The 18,378-nt window shown below is 39.3% G+C and overlaps 2 protein-coding genes across 11 annotated transcripts in view; both read left to right on the top strand.

Annotated features, from left to right (window-relative positions):
• zgc:66474 (uncharacterized protein LOC327500 homolog) overlaps nucleotides 1-9,775 on the top strand; it is a 35,346-nt gene extending 25,571 nt beyond the window's left edge. The window contains exons 11-18 of one of the 6 annotated variants that reach the window (XR_008365833.1): nucleotides 470-1,153; nucleotides 1,582-1,717; nucleotides 1,813-1,896; nucleotides 1,968-2,056; nucleotides 2,151-2,226; nucleotides 2,561-2,671; nucleotides 9,396-9,503; nucleotides 9,639-9,775. Coding sequence is in view for 1 of the 6 variants with exons in the window: in XM_053515449.1 (XP_053371424.1) it covers nucleotides 467-1,153; nucleotides 1,582-1,717; nucleotides 1,813-1,896; nucleotides 1,968-2,056; nucleotides 2,151-2,226; nucleotides 2,561-2,595 (1,107 nt within the window). In the remaining 5 variants the exon portion in view is untranslated. Of the gene's footprint in view, nucleotides 1-466; nucleotides 1,154-1,581; nucleotides 1,718-1,812; nucleotides 1,897-1,967; nucleotides 2,057-2,150; nucleotides 2,227-2,560; nucleotides 3,397-9,395; nucleotides 9,504-9,635 lie in introns of those variants that run through there. The other 5 variants (XR_008365830.1, XR_008365831.1, XR_008365834.1 and 2 more) reach the window with 5 other exon arrangements.
• On the top strand, nucleotides 6,226-17,906 carry LOC128545093 (zinc finger protein 354A). 5 transcript variants are annotated; one of them, XR_008365835.1, is made up of 9 exons: nucleotides 6,227-6,551; nucleotides 9,722-9,891; nucleotides 10,129-10,998; nucleotides 15,380-15,512; nucleotides 15,645-15,728; nucleotides 15,806-15,903; nucleotides 15,997-16,073; nucleotides 16,384-16,477; nucleotides 17,054-17,364. XR_008365835.1 is itself a non-coding variant. In XM_053515453.1 (8 exons), the coding sequence occupies exons 1-7, from the start codon at nucleotides 6,362-6,364 to the stop codon at nucleotides 16,057-16,059; spliced, it is 1,605 nt and encodes a 534-aa protein (XP_053371428.1). In that variant the 5' UTR covers nucleotides 6,226-6,361; the 3' UTR covers nucleotides 16,060-16,073; nucleotides 16,384-17,364. The 5 variants fall into 5 exon arrangements, 4 of the variants coding, with proteins under 4 accessions (XP_053371428.1, XP_053371427.1, XP_053371425.1 ...); XM_053515453.1 differs by having other exon boundaries at nucleotides 6,226-6,551; nucleotides 15,809-15,903; nucleotides 16,384-17,364; XM_053515452.1 differs by lacking the exons at nucleotides 16,384-16,477; nucleotides 17,054-17,364 and adding an exon at nucleotides 17,799-17,906.
• Nucleotides 17,907-18,378: the final 472 nt, after the last annotated feature.

Genomic DNA, 18,378 nt, shown 5'->3' with positions numbered 1-18,378 from the left:
CCTTCTGGTGTGTTCAGATACAATTTTGTGAACCTCAGTCATGCTTCCAGGTTTTTTTTTTAGACAGAAAAGTATTTCTCCTGGCAGCCCGTCCAAACAAACTGTACTTGTTCAGTCTTCTTTTAATTGTTTTGTCAAACACTTTAACATCTAACATGCCCATTAATGCCTGTAGGGTCTGAGATGAAGCTCTTGCTAAAAACTAAGACTCGCTATGACAAAAATACATAGAATTTAAAGAGAGAGTACTAAATTATGACCACTTTTAATTTAAGTTTTTTTAAATGCATTTTATTTTAGAGCACTAAAATAAATAGCTGTTTTTCAGTCTTAACTGAAAAACTGCTGAATCTCTGCAGACATTAATGTAAATAAAACTTACCTGTTCATGTGTACCCGAAATTGTTGGAGACTGCAGATCTTCTTTTCCTGCTATTTCAACTAAACCTTATACATTTCCCCATAGCAGACATCACCCGAAGGAAAAAATTCATCACCGGTTTCTTCCCAAGCTCCTGAGATGAAGTGCGGTTTACAAATAGCTGATGTCTGGAAGAGTTTAAAAACCAGGAAAGGAAAATCCAAATTAAAGCTGAAGAAAAGACATTACTGCTTATATTGTAGGAAATCATCCCTCCAAATGAAACGGCATCTTCTATCGGCACATGCTAAAGAACCAGAGGTGGCCAAGGCTCTTAGTTATGACAAGAAGTCGAAGGAAAGGAAACAGCTGCTGGATCTGCTTCAGACCAAGGGAAACCTTTTGCACAAAGATGTGGATATGTGTATTCCTTCAAGTGAAGAGCTTCTACCAGCTAATCAAGCAAGATCTGCTCATTCGAATAGATGTACTTCCAAATGGGAAAAAACAAATGTTGAATCTGTTAGCACTGATGTTTCAGACACAGAAGAAATGGGGTTGGTTGGTGAAAAAATGCTTGCTGATCTTGAATCGCAAACTGATCTGACTCCAGACACTAGCTTGGTCGGAATCGATCATGAGCCCGAAAGCACTACCTGCAGTTTTTCAGCCAATGATCAGAGTGAAACCATCAAGAGCGAGGACAAGACGGCTGTCGCTGATCAAAGCGGCCGGAAAGAACATGTGCTAGGGAATACATGTAGGAGGAGGAGCTCTCGTATTCGAGCTCGGGTAAACTATGTTTTAACTTTTTACTTGAAATCTTAAAAGTGTGTGGAGTGTGTACTCACAGTGAAAGAAATCAGCAGTAGTAACAACTGGTTATATAATTAGTCTTTACAGAGTTTCAGCTCATAAGGCACCTGTGTGCACATTTTAAGTGTCATGCCACAGCCTCGTCTCATTAAATGTATTAATTTACTTCAGTAATATTAATTGTAACCCAATATTATAAATTTGTTTCTACAAGGGGTGTTTAGTCAAACCGGGCTTTTTTCTTACACTAGACAAAGTATACTACTTAGTATATCACTGGTTGGGAAACAACTGGATTTTTTTATGATGTGAAAAAATAAAAAATAAAAATAGAAACAGGACCAAGGGCGGTTGTTAGGACTACATTGAGCTTACCTGTAATTTGTGTCTGTTTCCATACAAAGCCAATAAAGATAAAGGACAACCCTTCGGATGAAGCACAGAGTGTATCACAGAGCTCAAACCAGCACATTTGTCAGCATTGCGGTGCTACCTTTTGCAGTCCCTATCACCTTCGCAGACATGAATACACTCACACAGGTCAGTTACCGGAATTTAAATATTTATTCCCCTTAAAACATGCCGTTGTTAATTTATAATGTGTGCTTAGTACCAGTTTTGTTTTGCTTTTGTAGATGAAAGGCCTTACTGGTGCAGCGAGTGTAATGTAGGCTTCATTCAGAAATATCGCTATCGAAATCACAGAATGAGGCGCCATGGTGAGTCCAAGGTCCTGATACGTTCATGAACTAGTTTTACGGGGTTTCACAGGGTTTGTTTTGTTCTTCAGGAGAGACACAGTCAAGCGAATTTAAGGATCCATCAAGAAGGCACACAAAACGTGAAGAGAACCCAGTGGAGAACAAACTCCATCTACAGGTTTCACCTAATTATTTCATTAATGTATTAATTATTGCAATATGCTGGGAAAATGTACCATTTCTATCACTTTAAAGTAATGTTTTGCATGCAGCAATTGGACCACAGCACTACGGCTACTTCTGAGCTTTCCAGCAACGCTGATGAAACACCTGTAATGACAGAAAGGGGTAAGAAAAATATACACACACACTTTACTTGTATAGGCTCTTAAACCTACTTATGTTCACAAAAACACCTAAAGTACTGGATAGGTGCAAACTTTTTTTACTGAATGAGGTGGTATTTAGAAGAAAACAATATCCAGTGTGCAGCTATAATGTTATACTGTACATAGTGCTAGCTGTAAGATAAGGTTATATCAAGAAATTGGACATATCTGTATGAGGCATTTCAGATCACTGGTACAGTATATAATTCTTTCAGTCACCCCCAGGTTTCTAATGTCTTTGATCATTTTTATTGTTATCACATTAAAACGCAGTCTAACTTCTTCTGTTTCAGACACAGGAAGTTTCAGCAAGTTCTACGCTGATTAATTTACCGAACTCCAGAGAGCTATCATACACTTTATCTCAGAAATGGTGCCTCAAGAAGCATTTGCAGCATAGAATGGTATGAGATTAGGAACGTTATCTTACTACATATTGTGTATTGTGTAAAGTAGTTTCTTTTATAAATGGAAACGTATTATTTTCCCGTTTTTTTAACATTGCTTAAGCTAATATTTTGATCATTACAAAACACTGACGGGAAAATGTTCATTTCACTTTCTCATCAAGGTGCTTGTTGCTGTGCATAATTTTAAGTGTCACAAAAGTTAACAGGACAGCGGGTGAATGTGATTGAGTTTTGCAGTTCCGGAATCATTCCTGTTCTTTTCTTGTGCATTTGACAAACAGGAAATAAGAAATGTCATTTTGCAAGTACAAATGAACAAAAACTGTTCATTTAATTATGATTAATTCATAATTAAATAAACAGTTTACAGTGCCACAGCAGAGAATTAAGTAAACAGAAATAGAAGACAGTTGGGAGAGGTTTTTTTTTTTTATTATTATTTTTTATTATTTAATTTCGCCTACTAGTTGGCCTAGTGTTTACTGAACAGTTGTTGCCTCCATTGCTTTTATGTCTGAAAACTTTTGTCTGTATCAGTACTTTTTTTGACCTGTTGCTTATAAGTTAGAAAGCAACACATTTCTATTTACAGGATTTTGAGAACATTGTGTATTACTGTAGCTGCTTACAGCATGTACCATACATGAAACTTTATCACCGATGTTACCAGTGTACACTGTAAATATGAACCAAGGAAACAATGAAAATACTACATCTGGTTTTGTAGATTGTGTACTTTTTCAATACAGACAGTTCATTTTTTTAATCAGACGTTCCATGTGTCAATCACTCGAAACCATTTGATACAAATAAGAAAGGGTGTGTGATATGAATGTCAGCACACATCATTTCTTGAGTGGTTCCCTTAGCAAGGCTGACAAAATACAACAGAAAGAAGGTGTAAGAGGAAGAAAGCAGGGTGTATAAATGACCATGCTGGAAGCCCTCTAAGGGTTAGAGATGCACATGATTTGTTGATCCACTAAAATTTTTAATATAGAGAGTCTATACATAGATTGTAGAAAGACAAAGAGTGTAGATTGCAAACAGCATCTCTTTATGCTCAAGTGAGAGTATACTCCATTGCCCCATGTGATCTAGATGCTTCTTCCTATCTGGAGGACCTCAAGAGGCACCAGCAGACTCACAAAACCATCAAGTACCCTTGATTAGTGCTTCCAAACCCTGGCCCTGTAGGCCCCCTTTCCTGCACATTTTAGTGTTTTCTCTAATCTAGTACACCCACTTAAGTTTATTATTGTTTATTATGTGCAAGGCAAGGTGTCCTCAAGGACCAGGGGTCCGTTCTTCGTATGTCGCTTGACAAATCCAAGATAAATTAACACATCTAAGATGAGATCATCGTGCTAATTACTATCCGGATAAGTTGGTTCTTTGAGCACACCTGTTGTTGATGATTAGTATATCTGGATTGAGTTGTCTAGGATTATTGCGCGTTCGTGCGTTGGCTTAAAAGGCGATATGCATCGACAGTAGAAACACTGATCACAACCCCTTTAATTGGTTGACTAAATTTCAAAAATGGAGCTCAATTTTTTTTGTAACACGTGTTATGCGCTAAAATGCCCCCGTGCCATGGATTACCCCCCCCCCCCCCCCCCCCCCCACACACACACATAATCGTATTTGATAATAATAATAAACCTATGAGTTTATGTTCTAATCTAATATTTGATAGCGATTATGGAGGAGGGCGCAATCCATGGAAGGGGGCATATGCAAGATACTTTTTTCCCCATGAGTCAGTCCACGTCAGTTGTGCTCTTTAACCAATCAGATGTGACCTCGCCATTTCAACCAATCATAACCTGCCAGGAGCGCAGCCTAAATTCTGTTTACATGAAATAAACCTCCCGAGGAAACAATCCAAGATCAGGACAAATCCACAACAATCAAATACAGCTAACTGAGTTAGCGACGTATGAAGAACGGACCTCAGGTTTTTAAACCACTGCCGTAGATGCAACGGAGTTGCACTAGATGGGGTCGATCGGTTCAGAAATGCTATGGGGAAAGATCTTGATATTTGGGCAGGAATGGCACATTTATAAACAAGCTGACACAATTTGACTAAATAGTGCATGTTTCATACAATTAAAATTGCACATTATATTGGTTCTTTGGAGTTAATTGGAGTTATGGAGTTGGCTATAAAATGTCAGATGTGGCCAGGGTCACAGGGTCCCTATGGGTTTCCAGAAAAGCATCACACACAGCATCACACTGCTTCTGCCTTCTTCTCATAGTGCATACTGGTGTCTTGTGTTCCCCCTTTAAGCAACAATCATCATCCGCTTGATGTAAAAGTAAGCACGTTTCATCGAGCCAAGATGCTTTCTTCCATTGCTCAATGGTCCGGTCCCAAAGCTCATGTGCCCAGTGAAGGTCCTTTGGGAAGTGGAGTGGTTGGCATGAGCACTTTGCCTAGGTCAACGCACCTTGCAGCCACGCACCCCTATATGCATCAATCTGCAAATCCATGTTTGAGGCATTGATTGCTCAGTTGAAGGTTTCTTGCCTAACATGTGGAAGGCCCAGGTTCAATTTCCACCCAATGCCCAAACCCCAGCCACTGGATGCAGTGCCGGTACAAAGCCCGAATAAAATGGGAGAATTGCAGCCGGTGTTTTAACACAGTGATTAGTGAGGTGCAGAACAGATGGTCCCCTGTGGCAACCCCTCGATGGGAGCAGCCAAAAGATTCACTGTTTGCTCTGACATTTTTCTATTATAGGCAACACCTACTTTTGTGCATTTTGTTGCAAAGGAGCCTAGCATTTGCTCAAATAAAGTGAGCCTTGTGCATCCATCACTCTGTCACCGGTTCACCAGTTGTCTTTCCATGGACTACTTTTGTTCGGTCCTGACCACTGCACACCGGGATCATCCCACAAGACCTGCTGTTTTGGAGATGCTCTGATCTAGCCGTCTCACATTTCTTGCTTGTCAAAATCACTCAGTTCCTTGCCCATTTGTCACTTCTTCCAACACTTTAAACTTCCTGTTTACTTGCTGCCAAAGATATTTCACCGCTTGAGAGGTGCCCCTGTATTGCAACAATAAATGTTATTCACTTCATATGTCAGTGGTTTAAGTTTTATTGCTAACATGTGCCATAAACACAGGACTAGTGAAGGCTTTATCTGTGACTAAAGATCTATTAAAATCGAGAAAAACTCCCTGAGATGTCAATAGGAAAAAACCTTGAGAGGAACCAACAGGGAACCTATTTTCTTTTTGGTGATAACAGATAGCAGGGATTGTTTTACAGTCCTACTGTGTGTTAGAAGGCTGGAAGTTTAATATAACAGAAGATGCATTTAAGTTAATATTCATTATTAGAGGTTCAGTCAGGTACAAAAGCTGAACTATTCAGCGACTGCAGTCACAAGTCTTTCAAGAAAAGCTGCCTGAACCCACCGTGTCCAGTAGGTGGCAGCAGAGTATCTGGAATAACTATCAAATAGCTTAGTGTTTCCTACATATCGACACTACAAAGGGAATGAATGAATGTCTCGTGCACGCTTCGAAGTGAGCCGTAAAGCTGAAGACAGAGCGGTTTGGGATTCAGCCTTTAGCGTGGATTAACGTCACTGCAAGAGAGCGTAGTAGAGGAGCGGATGGACGTGTTTCTCCCAGCTTCACGTGAAGAAAACCCGTAAAATGACTAAATTGGACGAGTTAAACGTGTTTCTGAGTGAGAGACTGTCGGCGGCGGTGAATGAGATTCTCGACACCGTGAGCAGGATGATGCAGGACTACGAGGAGGAAACGGCTCGGGTCCGCAAAGAGAACGACTATCTGAAGGAAATGTTAAAGCTCACGGGATGGAGTTTTACAGAAATAAACGCGGGTATGATTAAAAATCTTAGACTGAAATGCAGAAAACAGTCCTAATGTGGTCGCGGAGGTAAACTGCCCGTATTGATATTAGGCAGGATTTTAATACTTAGCAGGCCCATACATGCTGAAATGTCTGAATTGTTTACAGACCCTGAGATATTTATCAGAGTGTACTACTTAGGGTTACTATATAGCACGTTCACGGGTCTCTACAGACGCAGTGTTTTAAAGCTTGTTTAACGTTCGTTATTTAACTGTCACTGCGCGTGTTAATGCGTTATGACGTAACGAAAGCTAATATACAAATATTTATGGTTTTGCAAGTGATGGCCCTTCAGCCTTTGTGTGTGTGTGTGTGTGTGTGTGTGTGTTTCCCCCAAAGGTACCCAAACTGTATGACACACCCACATTATTCGTTTGGTGCTTCGAGTGCGGAGTATTATATTTATTATAATAAAGATATTTAAAAGACTGGACTGGACCAGTCCTGCGTAGCGTTACGCATTTTGCGTAGAAACTCGTTATGAGTGCTCCATTGGAACGCACTCCAAAATAGCAGCCTTGTGAATATTTTTTTAGTATTTTTTCGTCGAAAATGTGCGACAAAGCGTCATTTGTGCGCATGCGCATAAGGATATTGTAAGGATAAATAGCTACAAAATAATGAGTCTAATTTTATTGCGTTTGTGAGGATACTACTTACAGACGTGGCCTTGAGCGTACATATGCTTTATGGTGCAAACCTCAACAGTTCAAGTAATATCATTTTTATGCTTAAGGTAAAAATCCTATGTTTGGCAACCCTATTTGGTTGTGCTGTGATATGAAACAATGTGATTTGATGTAGTAGCCTGTGTGACTGGATTTACGTTACAGACTTTGTTTAGAAATATGTGATTATGTGTTGAAGTCAATATCAAATGATCAGAATCAGTGGGAGAAGATTAAGTGTGGAGAAATGCAAAACAACAATGGCAACAGAAGTAGTAATTAATGGATAATGAACTAAAGAAGGGACAGTGAATAACCACATTTGCATTTAATGCAAAACAACAAAGTAGATGTGATTGGGGATGGGAGGGACAAAAAGAGAAAGTATTAATTAACAGACTAAGAATTGGACACAGCAACCTTAATCCAGTTTTACACGTACCAGAGATCCTGTGGCTTTCTCTGTTCGTTCCTACTGTACCTCACATGTGAGGATTGCCTGGATTGTTTTGTATGACACACAGACAGTGGCAGCAATGTAGTCAATTGTTCTCCGTCAATCATAATGCAGAAGCTGGCGAATGGTTTCGACTTTTTCGCTCTTGTTGGCTTCGAAGGGATGTTATTCCACTCTTTTTCTATTCTCCCTAATTTAGTCATGGTCAATTCTTTCCCGTCACTAGGCGGCTTCCACATCAAGGCTACTACTATCACTCAGTCAGGAGGGCCGAAGACTATCACACGTCTCCTCCAAACAACGAGACGCCAGCCAACCGCATTTTTCCGAACTGCGCTCGGTCACACACTGTTGGGGGCGGTGTAACACACTAGGAGGACGCTAGGCGCTATCCGCTCCTTCCGGTTGCGTGAGCTCACAAATGCCCCTGAAGAGAGCTGTGAGTAATGTGAGAGCAGTAAGTACCTCTCATCGCTTCCCTCTGAGAGAGCTCGACCAATCAGATCTCTCTAGACCTCCGGCTGCGAGGCGTTACAGCATAACCTAGGAATCGAACTCGCAATCCCCGGATGATAGGGTGAGCAATTAACCACTGCGCCACTCAGAGGCCATGTTCTTCCACTCTTAAAGCAGGTGTCCCACTCAAAACACCTTAAATGACTAATTGCAGCATTGCAGTAAACTTGCCAAATCAAGTCAAACATCTCTGGAAGGATCTCTGTGATAGATTTCCCCAGTTTCACACAGAATTTTACGTTTGCTCCTTGTTCTAACTGCTGTCCATGCAGACGTGGTAACACACTTGGCTTTTTCAAGATTTTTTTTACAATGCTAATGCTTCCCTCCCTGGTCTTGCCTTGTCTTGCTCGGTTTTACACTCTTTGTCTGCTTTTACCCAGCGCTGCCACACACTCTATTACTCTATTGTTCTCATTGCAGAAAATCTATGCAGGAGAGGTTAGACATGATGTCACAGCTCCAAGAGCTATTTAGAGTCAAAGGCAATGTAAAAAGTCTTTTAGAATTGGAAAACACTGGATGAAAAGACTAGACTGGAAAGTTGGTTTTAAATTAAAGGACGATCTGTAGATACTGTAGCAGTAATGCAACCTACAGGATGCCAGCCAAAGAGGGGACATGTTGCTAGTCTGTCTCAGTTGTAATTGATTGTTGTCTTGATTCATTTCATTCATTGCTTTTTTAATTTGATGTGTTGATCTTAATCATCTGACTGCCATAAGTACTGAGAAGAGAGCTTAAAAACAGTCACAGAAGCACTTTGAGCAAGAAAACACATCTGATAATGTTGTCATCTTCCAACATCGTCGTTCCAAATTGCCTCAGTACCGTTAGGGTTATTTCATCTAACTAGCTGTTATAACAAGCTGAATCTTTAATCAGTCTTCAAACCCTGATCAAGAGCCCTACTTGATGTGTGGGACAAGTGATTGTACACCCTAGCACACTAGCTTTCTTTTTTTGTGCTCTTTGGGATCCAATAAAACAGTGCTAATAATCATTACAAAATCACTCCTTTGATATTGACTTATTATATAACCGTACCTGTTGTGTATAGAAATATTTATATTTGGAAATATTAAATAATGGAAAAAATTTACATGCTTTTAAAGTCATATTTATTATTATAAGCTGTTTATTGACTGGTGTACTTTCTCATCAATATAGGTGTGCACTGTGCATACAGTATCTGGTCCTGTATGTATGGAGTCCAGCATAGTTTGATGATTTCCCTGTTCTAAGAAATCTGATCCAGCCAATGACCACGTTTAATAGGTGGGTTCAATTTGGGGTTCTGAGATTCGGTTTCCCAGTAACATGATCCACCTTATCCAAAGCTTGATGTTAAGCAGAAAAGCTGGATCTGGTGTTTTAACTTGACCGGAGTTGATCGTTTCTTTGTTTCAGCAGGGAAATCAACAAACTGTGCTGGACTCCCGTGCTTCAGGTCTACAGTGGAGTTCCCCTGATGTAGGCTTTTCAATCCCTCACAGGTGTGTCCTTTGAAAAGCAGGATGATACGTCGAACCTACAGCGCGAACCGCAGAGTTGTGAGAGCTGGTGCCAAAATCCAGAGCTGAAGGAAGAAAGCACTCGCATTAAAATAGAGCAACCTGACCCTCTATATCCTGCTCATCCTGACTACGAGCCTCCAGATAAATATGTATGTAGTCCAAGCTTATTTATAAAATAAAACCTGAGACCTCAATCCCATGGAATGTATTTAAGAATTATAATATAATAATTTCTCTCAGTTTCAGTTGAGGCTGAACTTGTTGCATATATTCTCCAGTTGAACTACAGTATATCACAGAATGGTTTTAATGTTTCTGTTAAAACATACTGATACTGTTTAAACTTAAAGCTTGTATTAAGTAACTAGTACAACTTTCCCTTGCAGCCGATTCCTGATCTGGAGACAGGTTCACCTATATCTGATGTCTGGAGTGTAAAAACCAGGAAAGGAAAATCCAGATTAAAGCTAAGGAAGAAACATTATTGCTTATATTGTAGGAAACCATCCCTCCGAATGAAACAGCATCTTTTATCGACACATGCTAAAGAACCAGAGGTGGCCAAGGCTCTTAGTTATGACAAGAAGTCAAAGGAAAGGAAACAGTTGCTGGATCTCCTACAGAGCAAAGGAAACCTTTTGCACAAAGACGTGGGTATGAGTAGAACCTCTGTGTCATCTAAGTGGCATACCACAGCTGGATCTAATACAGACTATGTGCAGTGCATTTATTGTCTTGGGTTATATAGCAGTAAGAGCATCGCTAACCATGTAAAGATATGCAAGCATAAATATCCATGTAGTCATGAAGCTAAACCCGTGTCCGGTACCATCCCTTCTCGGACAGGTACCCCTTTAAGTCAAGAACTACTAACAGCTAATCAAGTAAGTTCGCCTAACTCGGATAGGTTATGTAGAGCCAAACATAAAAATCCTAGTCCTGAATCAGTTAGCACAGATGTATCAGACACAGGTAACATTCCAGCACAGCTTTACACTAATACAGAGTCTACAGGTTCTTCTCCTTGTGAAGATTCGGGCTGGGCCGGTGAACATCTACTTGCTGATCTTGAATCAGAAAGTAATCCTACTCTAGATGCCAGCTTGCTCCGAAATGACCACATGCATAAAATAACACCCTGCAGCGCCCCTCTATATAATCAGACTGAAACGAGCAGCGGTGAAGACAAGAAAACTGACGCTGAACACGGATACACGGTAGAGAATAGGAGGAGGAGCTCTCATGTTGAAACTCAAGTAAGACATCAAGTAAAATGTAATCTTTTACCTTCATGAGATTAAAGGGATAGTCAGAGTCTAACTTTGAGGTGAATATACTGTAAATACAGTAGTATAGGTCTTTGTAGTTCTAAATTTCCTGCTCTGTACACTACAAGCAAGTACAATGAAATTAATCAGGGTCAAATTCCACAACCCCTGTTCCATGCAAAAATGCATTTTAACGTTCTGCTGAGACTCTAAAGCTTCTGCCTCGTCTTTGGAATGACTTGCCATTTGATATCCGAATGGCTCCTAGTTTGACCATTAAATCCCTTTTAAAAACCCATCTGTTTTCCCTGGCCCACTAGGCTCTACTGTGCCTAGTATGTAGTTTTTGTGTGTATCGTGTACTTTTAGCCTTTTTATGATGTGTTGATGTGGAGGTACAGCACTTTGGTCAGTCTCGCGGCTGTTACAAATGTGCTTTATAAATGAACTAAACCTAAACCTATAAGCTTCATACATGTCTCAGATGAACTTGAACGAGCGTTGTTGAATGTGACCTTGATTGCTTACATGGTACTTTGTGCGCTGTATGCAGAGCAGGAAAAGTTGTACAATATGTCCACAACATGCAGGTTCTCCCACTTAAAAAGATGAGAGAGGCCTGTAATTTTCATCAAAAGTATTCCCCAACTATGAGAGACAAAATAAGAAAAAAAAATCCAGAAAATCACATTGTATGATTTTTATCACATATTTGTATGTTATTTTCAAATTATAGTGATAAATAAGTATTTGGTCACCTACAAACAAGCAAGATTTCTGCCTCTCACAGGCCTGTAACAACTTCTTTAAGAGACTCCTCTGTCCTCAACTCGTTACCTGTATTAATGGCATCTGTTTGAACTCATCAGTATAAAAGACACCTGTCCACAACCTCGAACAGTCAGACTCGAAACTCCACTATGGCCAAGACCAAAGAGCTGTCAAAGGACACCAGAAACAGAATTGTAGACCTGCACCAGGCTGGGAAGACTGAATCTGCAATAGGTAAGCAGCTTGGTGTGAAGAAATCAACTGTGGGAGCATTTAGTAGAAAATGGAAGACATACAAGACCACTGATAATCTCCCTCGATCTGGGGCTCCACGCAAGATCTCACCCCGCGGGTCAAAATGATACAAGAACTGTGAGCAAAAATTCCAGAACCAAACGGGGAGACCTAGTAAATGACCTGCAGAGAGCTGGGACCAAAGTAACAAAGGCTACCATCAGTAACACACTGCGCCTCCAGGGACTCAAATCCTGCAGTGCCAGACGTGTCCCCCTGCTTAAGCCATTACATGTCCAGGCCCGTCTGAAGTTTAATAGAGAGCATTCTAGAACAGGATTGGCAGAATGTTATATGGTCAGATGAAACCAAAATAGAACTTCGTGTGTAGAGGAGAAAGAATGCTGAGTTGCATCCAAAGAACACCATAGTGAAGCATGGGGGTGCAAACATCATGCTTTGGTGCTGTTTTTCCACAAAGGGACCAGTAACGACTGATCCGTGTAAAGGAAAGGATGAATAGGGTCATGTATCGTGAGATTTTGAGTGAAAACCTCCTTCCATCAGCAAGGGCATTGAAGATAAAACGTGGCTGGGTCTTTTAGCATGACAATGATCCCAAACACACCGCCCGGGCAACGAAGGAGTGGCTTTGTAAGAGGCATTTCAAGGTCCTGGAGTGGCCTAGTCGGTCTCCAGATCTCAACCCCATAGAAAATCTTTGGAGGGAGTTGAAAGTCAGTGTTGCCCAGGGACAGCCCCAGAACATCACTGCTCTAGAGGAGATCTGCATGGAGGAATGGGGCAAAATACTAGCAACAGTAGGTAAACCTTGTGAAGACTTGCAGAAAACGTTTGACTTTAGTCACTGCCAACAAAGGGTATATAAAAAAAAAGTATAAAGATAAATTTTTTTTATTGATCAAAAACTTATTTTCCACCATAATTTGCGAATAAATTCTTTAAAAGTCCTACAAAGTGATTTTCTGGGTTTTTTTTCTTTTTTTGTCTCTCATAGTTGAGGTATACCTATGATAAAAATTACAGGCCTCTCATCTTTTTAAGTGTGGGAACTTGCACAATTAGTGGCTGACTAAATACTTTTTTGCCCCACTGTAACTCCATGTGACAATTAAAAAAAAACATATTTCAATATGTAGTCATTATTTTCTCCCAAGAAAGTAATTAGAAAAAAGAAAGTAATCAACTAGGTGTTACTAATGAAATGTGCAAGGTTAGTTCATCACCAACAAGTGTCACTACCATTAAAAAAAGCATATAGAAATTTGGTGTTCTAGAGCACTTAGTAGTCTGTACATCATGCCATTTAATGGAAAAATAAATACATAAAACATGTGCTACAACCTATCTACAGGCCTCTGTAAGCATGTTTGTTAATTTTTTCTTTTTATCACTGTCATGAACAAGTATAGCTTCTGTTGAAGGGTGGCTAGAACACTGCTCTTTACTCCATAAAGAAATTGACAGCATGAGTTATAGTTGCATTTGAGCAAACCGCAAAACTTAGAACAAGTTTTGATTCCCACCTCGGGTCTGTGTGCATGGAGAGTTTGCATGTTCTCCCTGTCCTTGTTGTGTTTCCTCCCACAGTCCAAAGACATGGCGTTTCCAAAATTGCCCTTAATGTATGAACGAGTGTGTGTGTGCCCTGCGATGAAATGGCACCTTGTCCAGGGTGTACCCCCGCCTCATGCCCTTGGGGGTTTCCTGGGAAACCTTACCAGTGTAAGGATCTATCCAATGATGGAAACTTCAAAGAACTTTTGTAAGTCATTCTTGATAAGGGCATCTGCCAAATGTCTAAATGTAAATGTGAGATGAACTCATGCAACAGGACAATGATCCCAAGAACACAAAGCAAATCAACATCTCAATAGCTGAAGAAGAAAATCATCAGGGGGGTAGAATGGCGATGTCAACCCCATTAGGATGCTGAGGGGGATCTTAAGAGAGCCATCAATAAACTAAAAGACTAAAAAAAAGTCCTATAGAATATTTTTTACTTCAAGTTTGTTTTTGGTTAACTTTTTTGGGGGAAATGACTACATGTTGAAATCTGTGTTTTGTTGTTGTTCTTCTGGTTATTTCTTTGTTTATAGGAGTTTGTCAAGTCCACACAATCGTTATGTACAGTCATGGCCAAAAGTTTTGAGAATTACATAAATATTGAAATTGGAAAAGTTGCTGCTTAAGTTTTTATAACAGCAATTTGCATATACTTCAGAATGTTATGAAGAGTGATCAGATGAATTGCATAGTCCTTCTTTGCCATGAAAATTAACTTAATCCCCAAAAAACCTTTCCACTGCATTTCATTGCTGTCATTAAAGGACCTGCTGAGATCATTTCAGTAATCGTCTTGTTAACTCAGGTGAGAATGGTGACGAGCACAAGGCTGGAGATCATTATGTCAGACTGATTGGGTTAGAATGGCAGACTTGACATGTTAAAAAAGGGTGATGCTTGAAATCACCGTGCTATAAAGCAGAAGTGATAACTAAGTGGCTCGGGGACCAAAACGTTGAAATTTTGGGTCCATGGCCTGGAAACTCCCCAGATTTTAATCCCATTGAGAACTTGTGGTCAATCCTCAAGAGGCGGGTGGACAAACAAAAACCCACTAATTCTGACAAACTCCAAGAAGTGATTATGAAAGAATGGGTTGCTATCAGTCAGGATTTGGCCCAGAAGTTGATTAAGAGCCCAGTCGAATTGCAGAGGTCCTGAAAAAGAAGGGCCAACACTGCAAATACTGACTCTTTGCATAAATGTCATGTAATTGTCGATAAAAGCCTTTGAAACATATGAAGTGCTTGTAATTATATTTCAGTAAATCACAGAAACAACTGAAACAAAGATTTAAAAGCAGTTTAGCAGCAAACTAATATTTGTGTAATTCTCAAAACTTTTGGCCACAACTGTAGATCCTGATAAATAAAAATAAAAAGATTAACTAGGGTATATTTTTCCCCAATTACTACAAATCTTAAATTGTCTGAGATGAGAGATCTTAATAACTGTTAAATGTGGGTTGTTTTAGATTTTAAGCCTTTAAGCCTAATATTGTGCTCTGTGCTTATTTTGAACATCTGGTTTTTACATGCTGTATAGTGTGGGGTCACATGCATGAGATAGGGCTTGCTTTAACCCATGTAATATCTCCCCGCTTTTTACTCTCAATACTTTTTTTTGTTGTTACAGAAAAATGATGTGAACTACATTTATATGCAGGATTTATATAAATTAGGTTTCAGTCAAGCAGTTTTTTATAAAGTCCTCATATTAATAAACGTAACTTTTTGCATACAAGTCATTTAGAATTTGTGTCTGTTTACATGCAAAGTCAACGGTAATCGAAAATCCTTCAGATGACGAGGAGGGTTTAGCTCACAACACACAACTGCACATCTGTCAGCACTGCAGCGCCACCTTCTGCAGTCCATACCACCTACGCAGACATGAGTACACTCATACAGGTCTTTATGAGCAATTAGATATTTCCACAAAAATATTATTTAAAATTTTAAAACATAATAATAAAATAAAAAATAATACAAATTTATAACAAATTGGTGTTGTTTAGTGCCAGTATAATTTTGCTTTTCTAGGTGAGAGGCCTTACTGGTGTAGCGAGTGTAATATCGGGTTTATTCAGAAATATCGCTATCGAAACCACAGAATGACCCACCATGGTGAGTCTGAGGAACCATTCCTAATATGTTCGTTTAATAGTTTTTACAGTGTTTTACAGCATTTGTGTATTCCTCAGAAGAGCAACATTTCAGCATTCACAAGGATCAAGCAAGAAGACGAAAAAAAACGTCTTCCAGTGGGGAGAATCCAGCAGAGTGTGAGCTCCAGCAGCAGGTTGCACAAAAAGCCAGTTTATTTATATTTTATTTCAGTGCAACGTCATAAAGTTGCTGGAAGAATTTAACATTTTGTTCATTTTACACGCAGCATGTGGCGGAGAGTTCGACAGGTACATCAGAGCCTTTCGACCATTTCGAGGAAAGAGTTTGACTCAACATACAGAGGTAAAGAAACAGCACAAATGTTATGTAGCTAATACAACTTGACTACCCATTAAAAACTAAAAGAATATCGATACAAATTTGGTATTTTTAAGTGCTTCTTAACAAGGGGTATATGGAATAATACATGGAGTTTGTGGGATTATTTTTAAAAAGACTTAAATTCAGCAAATTTACAAATCAGGCAGATGCACACCGGAAGCTTCAGGTTATGTTCATATCAACCATAAGAATGGGGGACAATGTAATATCTGAGTGCCAGATTGGAATGTTTGGAGTATTTTTTATGTCTCCTGATCTGATCTAACTGCAGAAACACCTGGTTGATGAGAGAGTTCAGTGGAGAATGGTTTGAGCTGATGAAGCACTGTTTACAGTAACTCAGATAACAACTCTATATAATATCGGTAAGCAGAAAAGCATCTCAGATTGCACAACACATCAAACCTTGAGCTAGATGTGCTACAACAGCAGAGGATCGTGTCAGGTTCCACTTCTGTCAACCGAGAATAGGAATCTGAGGCTGCAGAGGACACTTACCAAACGTGGACAGTGCAAAGCATAGCCATGTCCGATGAATCTTGCTCTGTGCTGAGGCAGATACTGTAGATGTGTAGGGAATGCTTTCTTAGCCTACTTTGTGCCCTTAAATACCAATCAATCGCAACAGCCTATGTGAGTATTGTTGACCGTGTTCTATAATTTACCCATCTATTAATGCCATAATAATGCACCATGTTATAACCCTGTTAGAACCTGTTGCTAAGAAACACTAACCAACAATCATGCAATTCTGATGATTTGTTGTAAATATTTCCCGAAGCTGCTGGTCTGTATTTGCATGATTTTATGCATAGCTGACACAAGATTGGCTGATTTGATAGAGTGGGTATTTTGTACAAGTGTTTCTGATTAATTCATGTATTATCAGGCCTTGAATAACTTTCACATAATTTTTTTCAATGCTTTTGTTTCACATACAGAAAGTGTAAGGAATTTTCACAGTGCCAGAATAATTGACCGCAAAGAAGAGAGAAGCGTGTTTTTAAGTAAAAAAAAACAAAGACACTGTTTTTAAAGCATGTGATTAAGTTTTATATAGATATATACATTGTAATAATTCATATTAGGTACATAATTATTTGTTATGGATTTTATAACTTGCTTAATTTAATATTTTGAAACAATGAACACTTCCAAGTACAGTTACATTTTTGTATTATTCACATATTATTGTACATGAATGTACCTAAAGATTGTGTAAAAAAAATTGTGCAAGATTAAAATAAATATGTATTGGGAAACCAAGTGTGCTACTCAACTCTTAAGGAGTTAAAATACAAGATGATGACTTGAAATGAAAGATATGTTTTGGCATGGTGAAAGCAGTTCAAACCAAATAGGAAACCCTATCGAATAAGCAAAAACAACCAATCCGGTGTTACCAAAAGAAGTCACAGGAGCATGTTTCCATTTTGGTTGGGTTCATGGTTTAGTTGTGAGAGGTTTGTAATGGGGCATGGAATCTGGCGCAAATGTCAGTTTACACCATAAGTGCTTTCTGAAACACACAAATAATCGCATTAAGTTCTAAGAATATTTTAGTTACTGTTGTTGTTCCTCATCCAGGCTTAGCTGTCTTTCTTTAGTGGCTCTCAAACAGACTTGTCTAAGGGTTGAATCAGTACTCTTTCAGTAACTCATTCTCTATATCACTTATCCTGACAGGGTTGCAGGAGGCCTGGAGCTTATCTCAGGAAACACACCGGGTACACCCTGGATGGGGCGTCAGTCCATCCAGGGTGTACCACATCTCATGCTGCCTTGAAGCAGTACTGCACGTTCAACTAATCTTGTACACATAAAACTAGAACTTAAATAAAGTGTACTATTTAAAGCTCTTAACACTGTAATAATATAACACTTAAATGTTTACCTTTTTAAAATATAATTTTATAACCTTTTTAATAACATTGTATGCATAAATATCCATCAATTAATACACAAATAATAAAGCACAATTTTATCTGGAATATAATTTTTTACACAGAAATCATGCTATACAGGCAATATCATGCTATCGATAAGACCCTCTCAATATTACACTCTTCCTGCATTTTATCATTCACACAGAGCTCGCAAATTCAGCTAAGTATTCAGTGAGTGCTTTTAAGCATCACACAGCTAGGGGGCATGCCATTTACCACAACAGCATCAACATTTAGGGTGACAGGCATCAGAAATACTAAGCAAACACTGCTTTTAAAACAAGGGCAGGTGAACTGAGCGTTGGGGTGCTGTCAGTGCA

Source organism: Clarias gariepinus, chromosome 16, assembly GCF_024256425.1.
Source record: "Clarias gariepinus isolate MV-2021 ecotype Netherlands chromosome 16, CGAR_prim_01v2, whole genome shotgun sequence".
NCBI lineage: Eukaryota > Metazoa > Chordata > Actinopteri > Siluriformes > Clariidae > Clarias > Clarias gariepinus.
The sequence above is the reverse complement of the archived record's forward strand: the minus strand, read 5'-3'. Positions and strand labels throughout refer to the sequence as shown.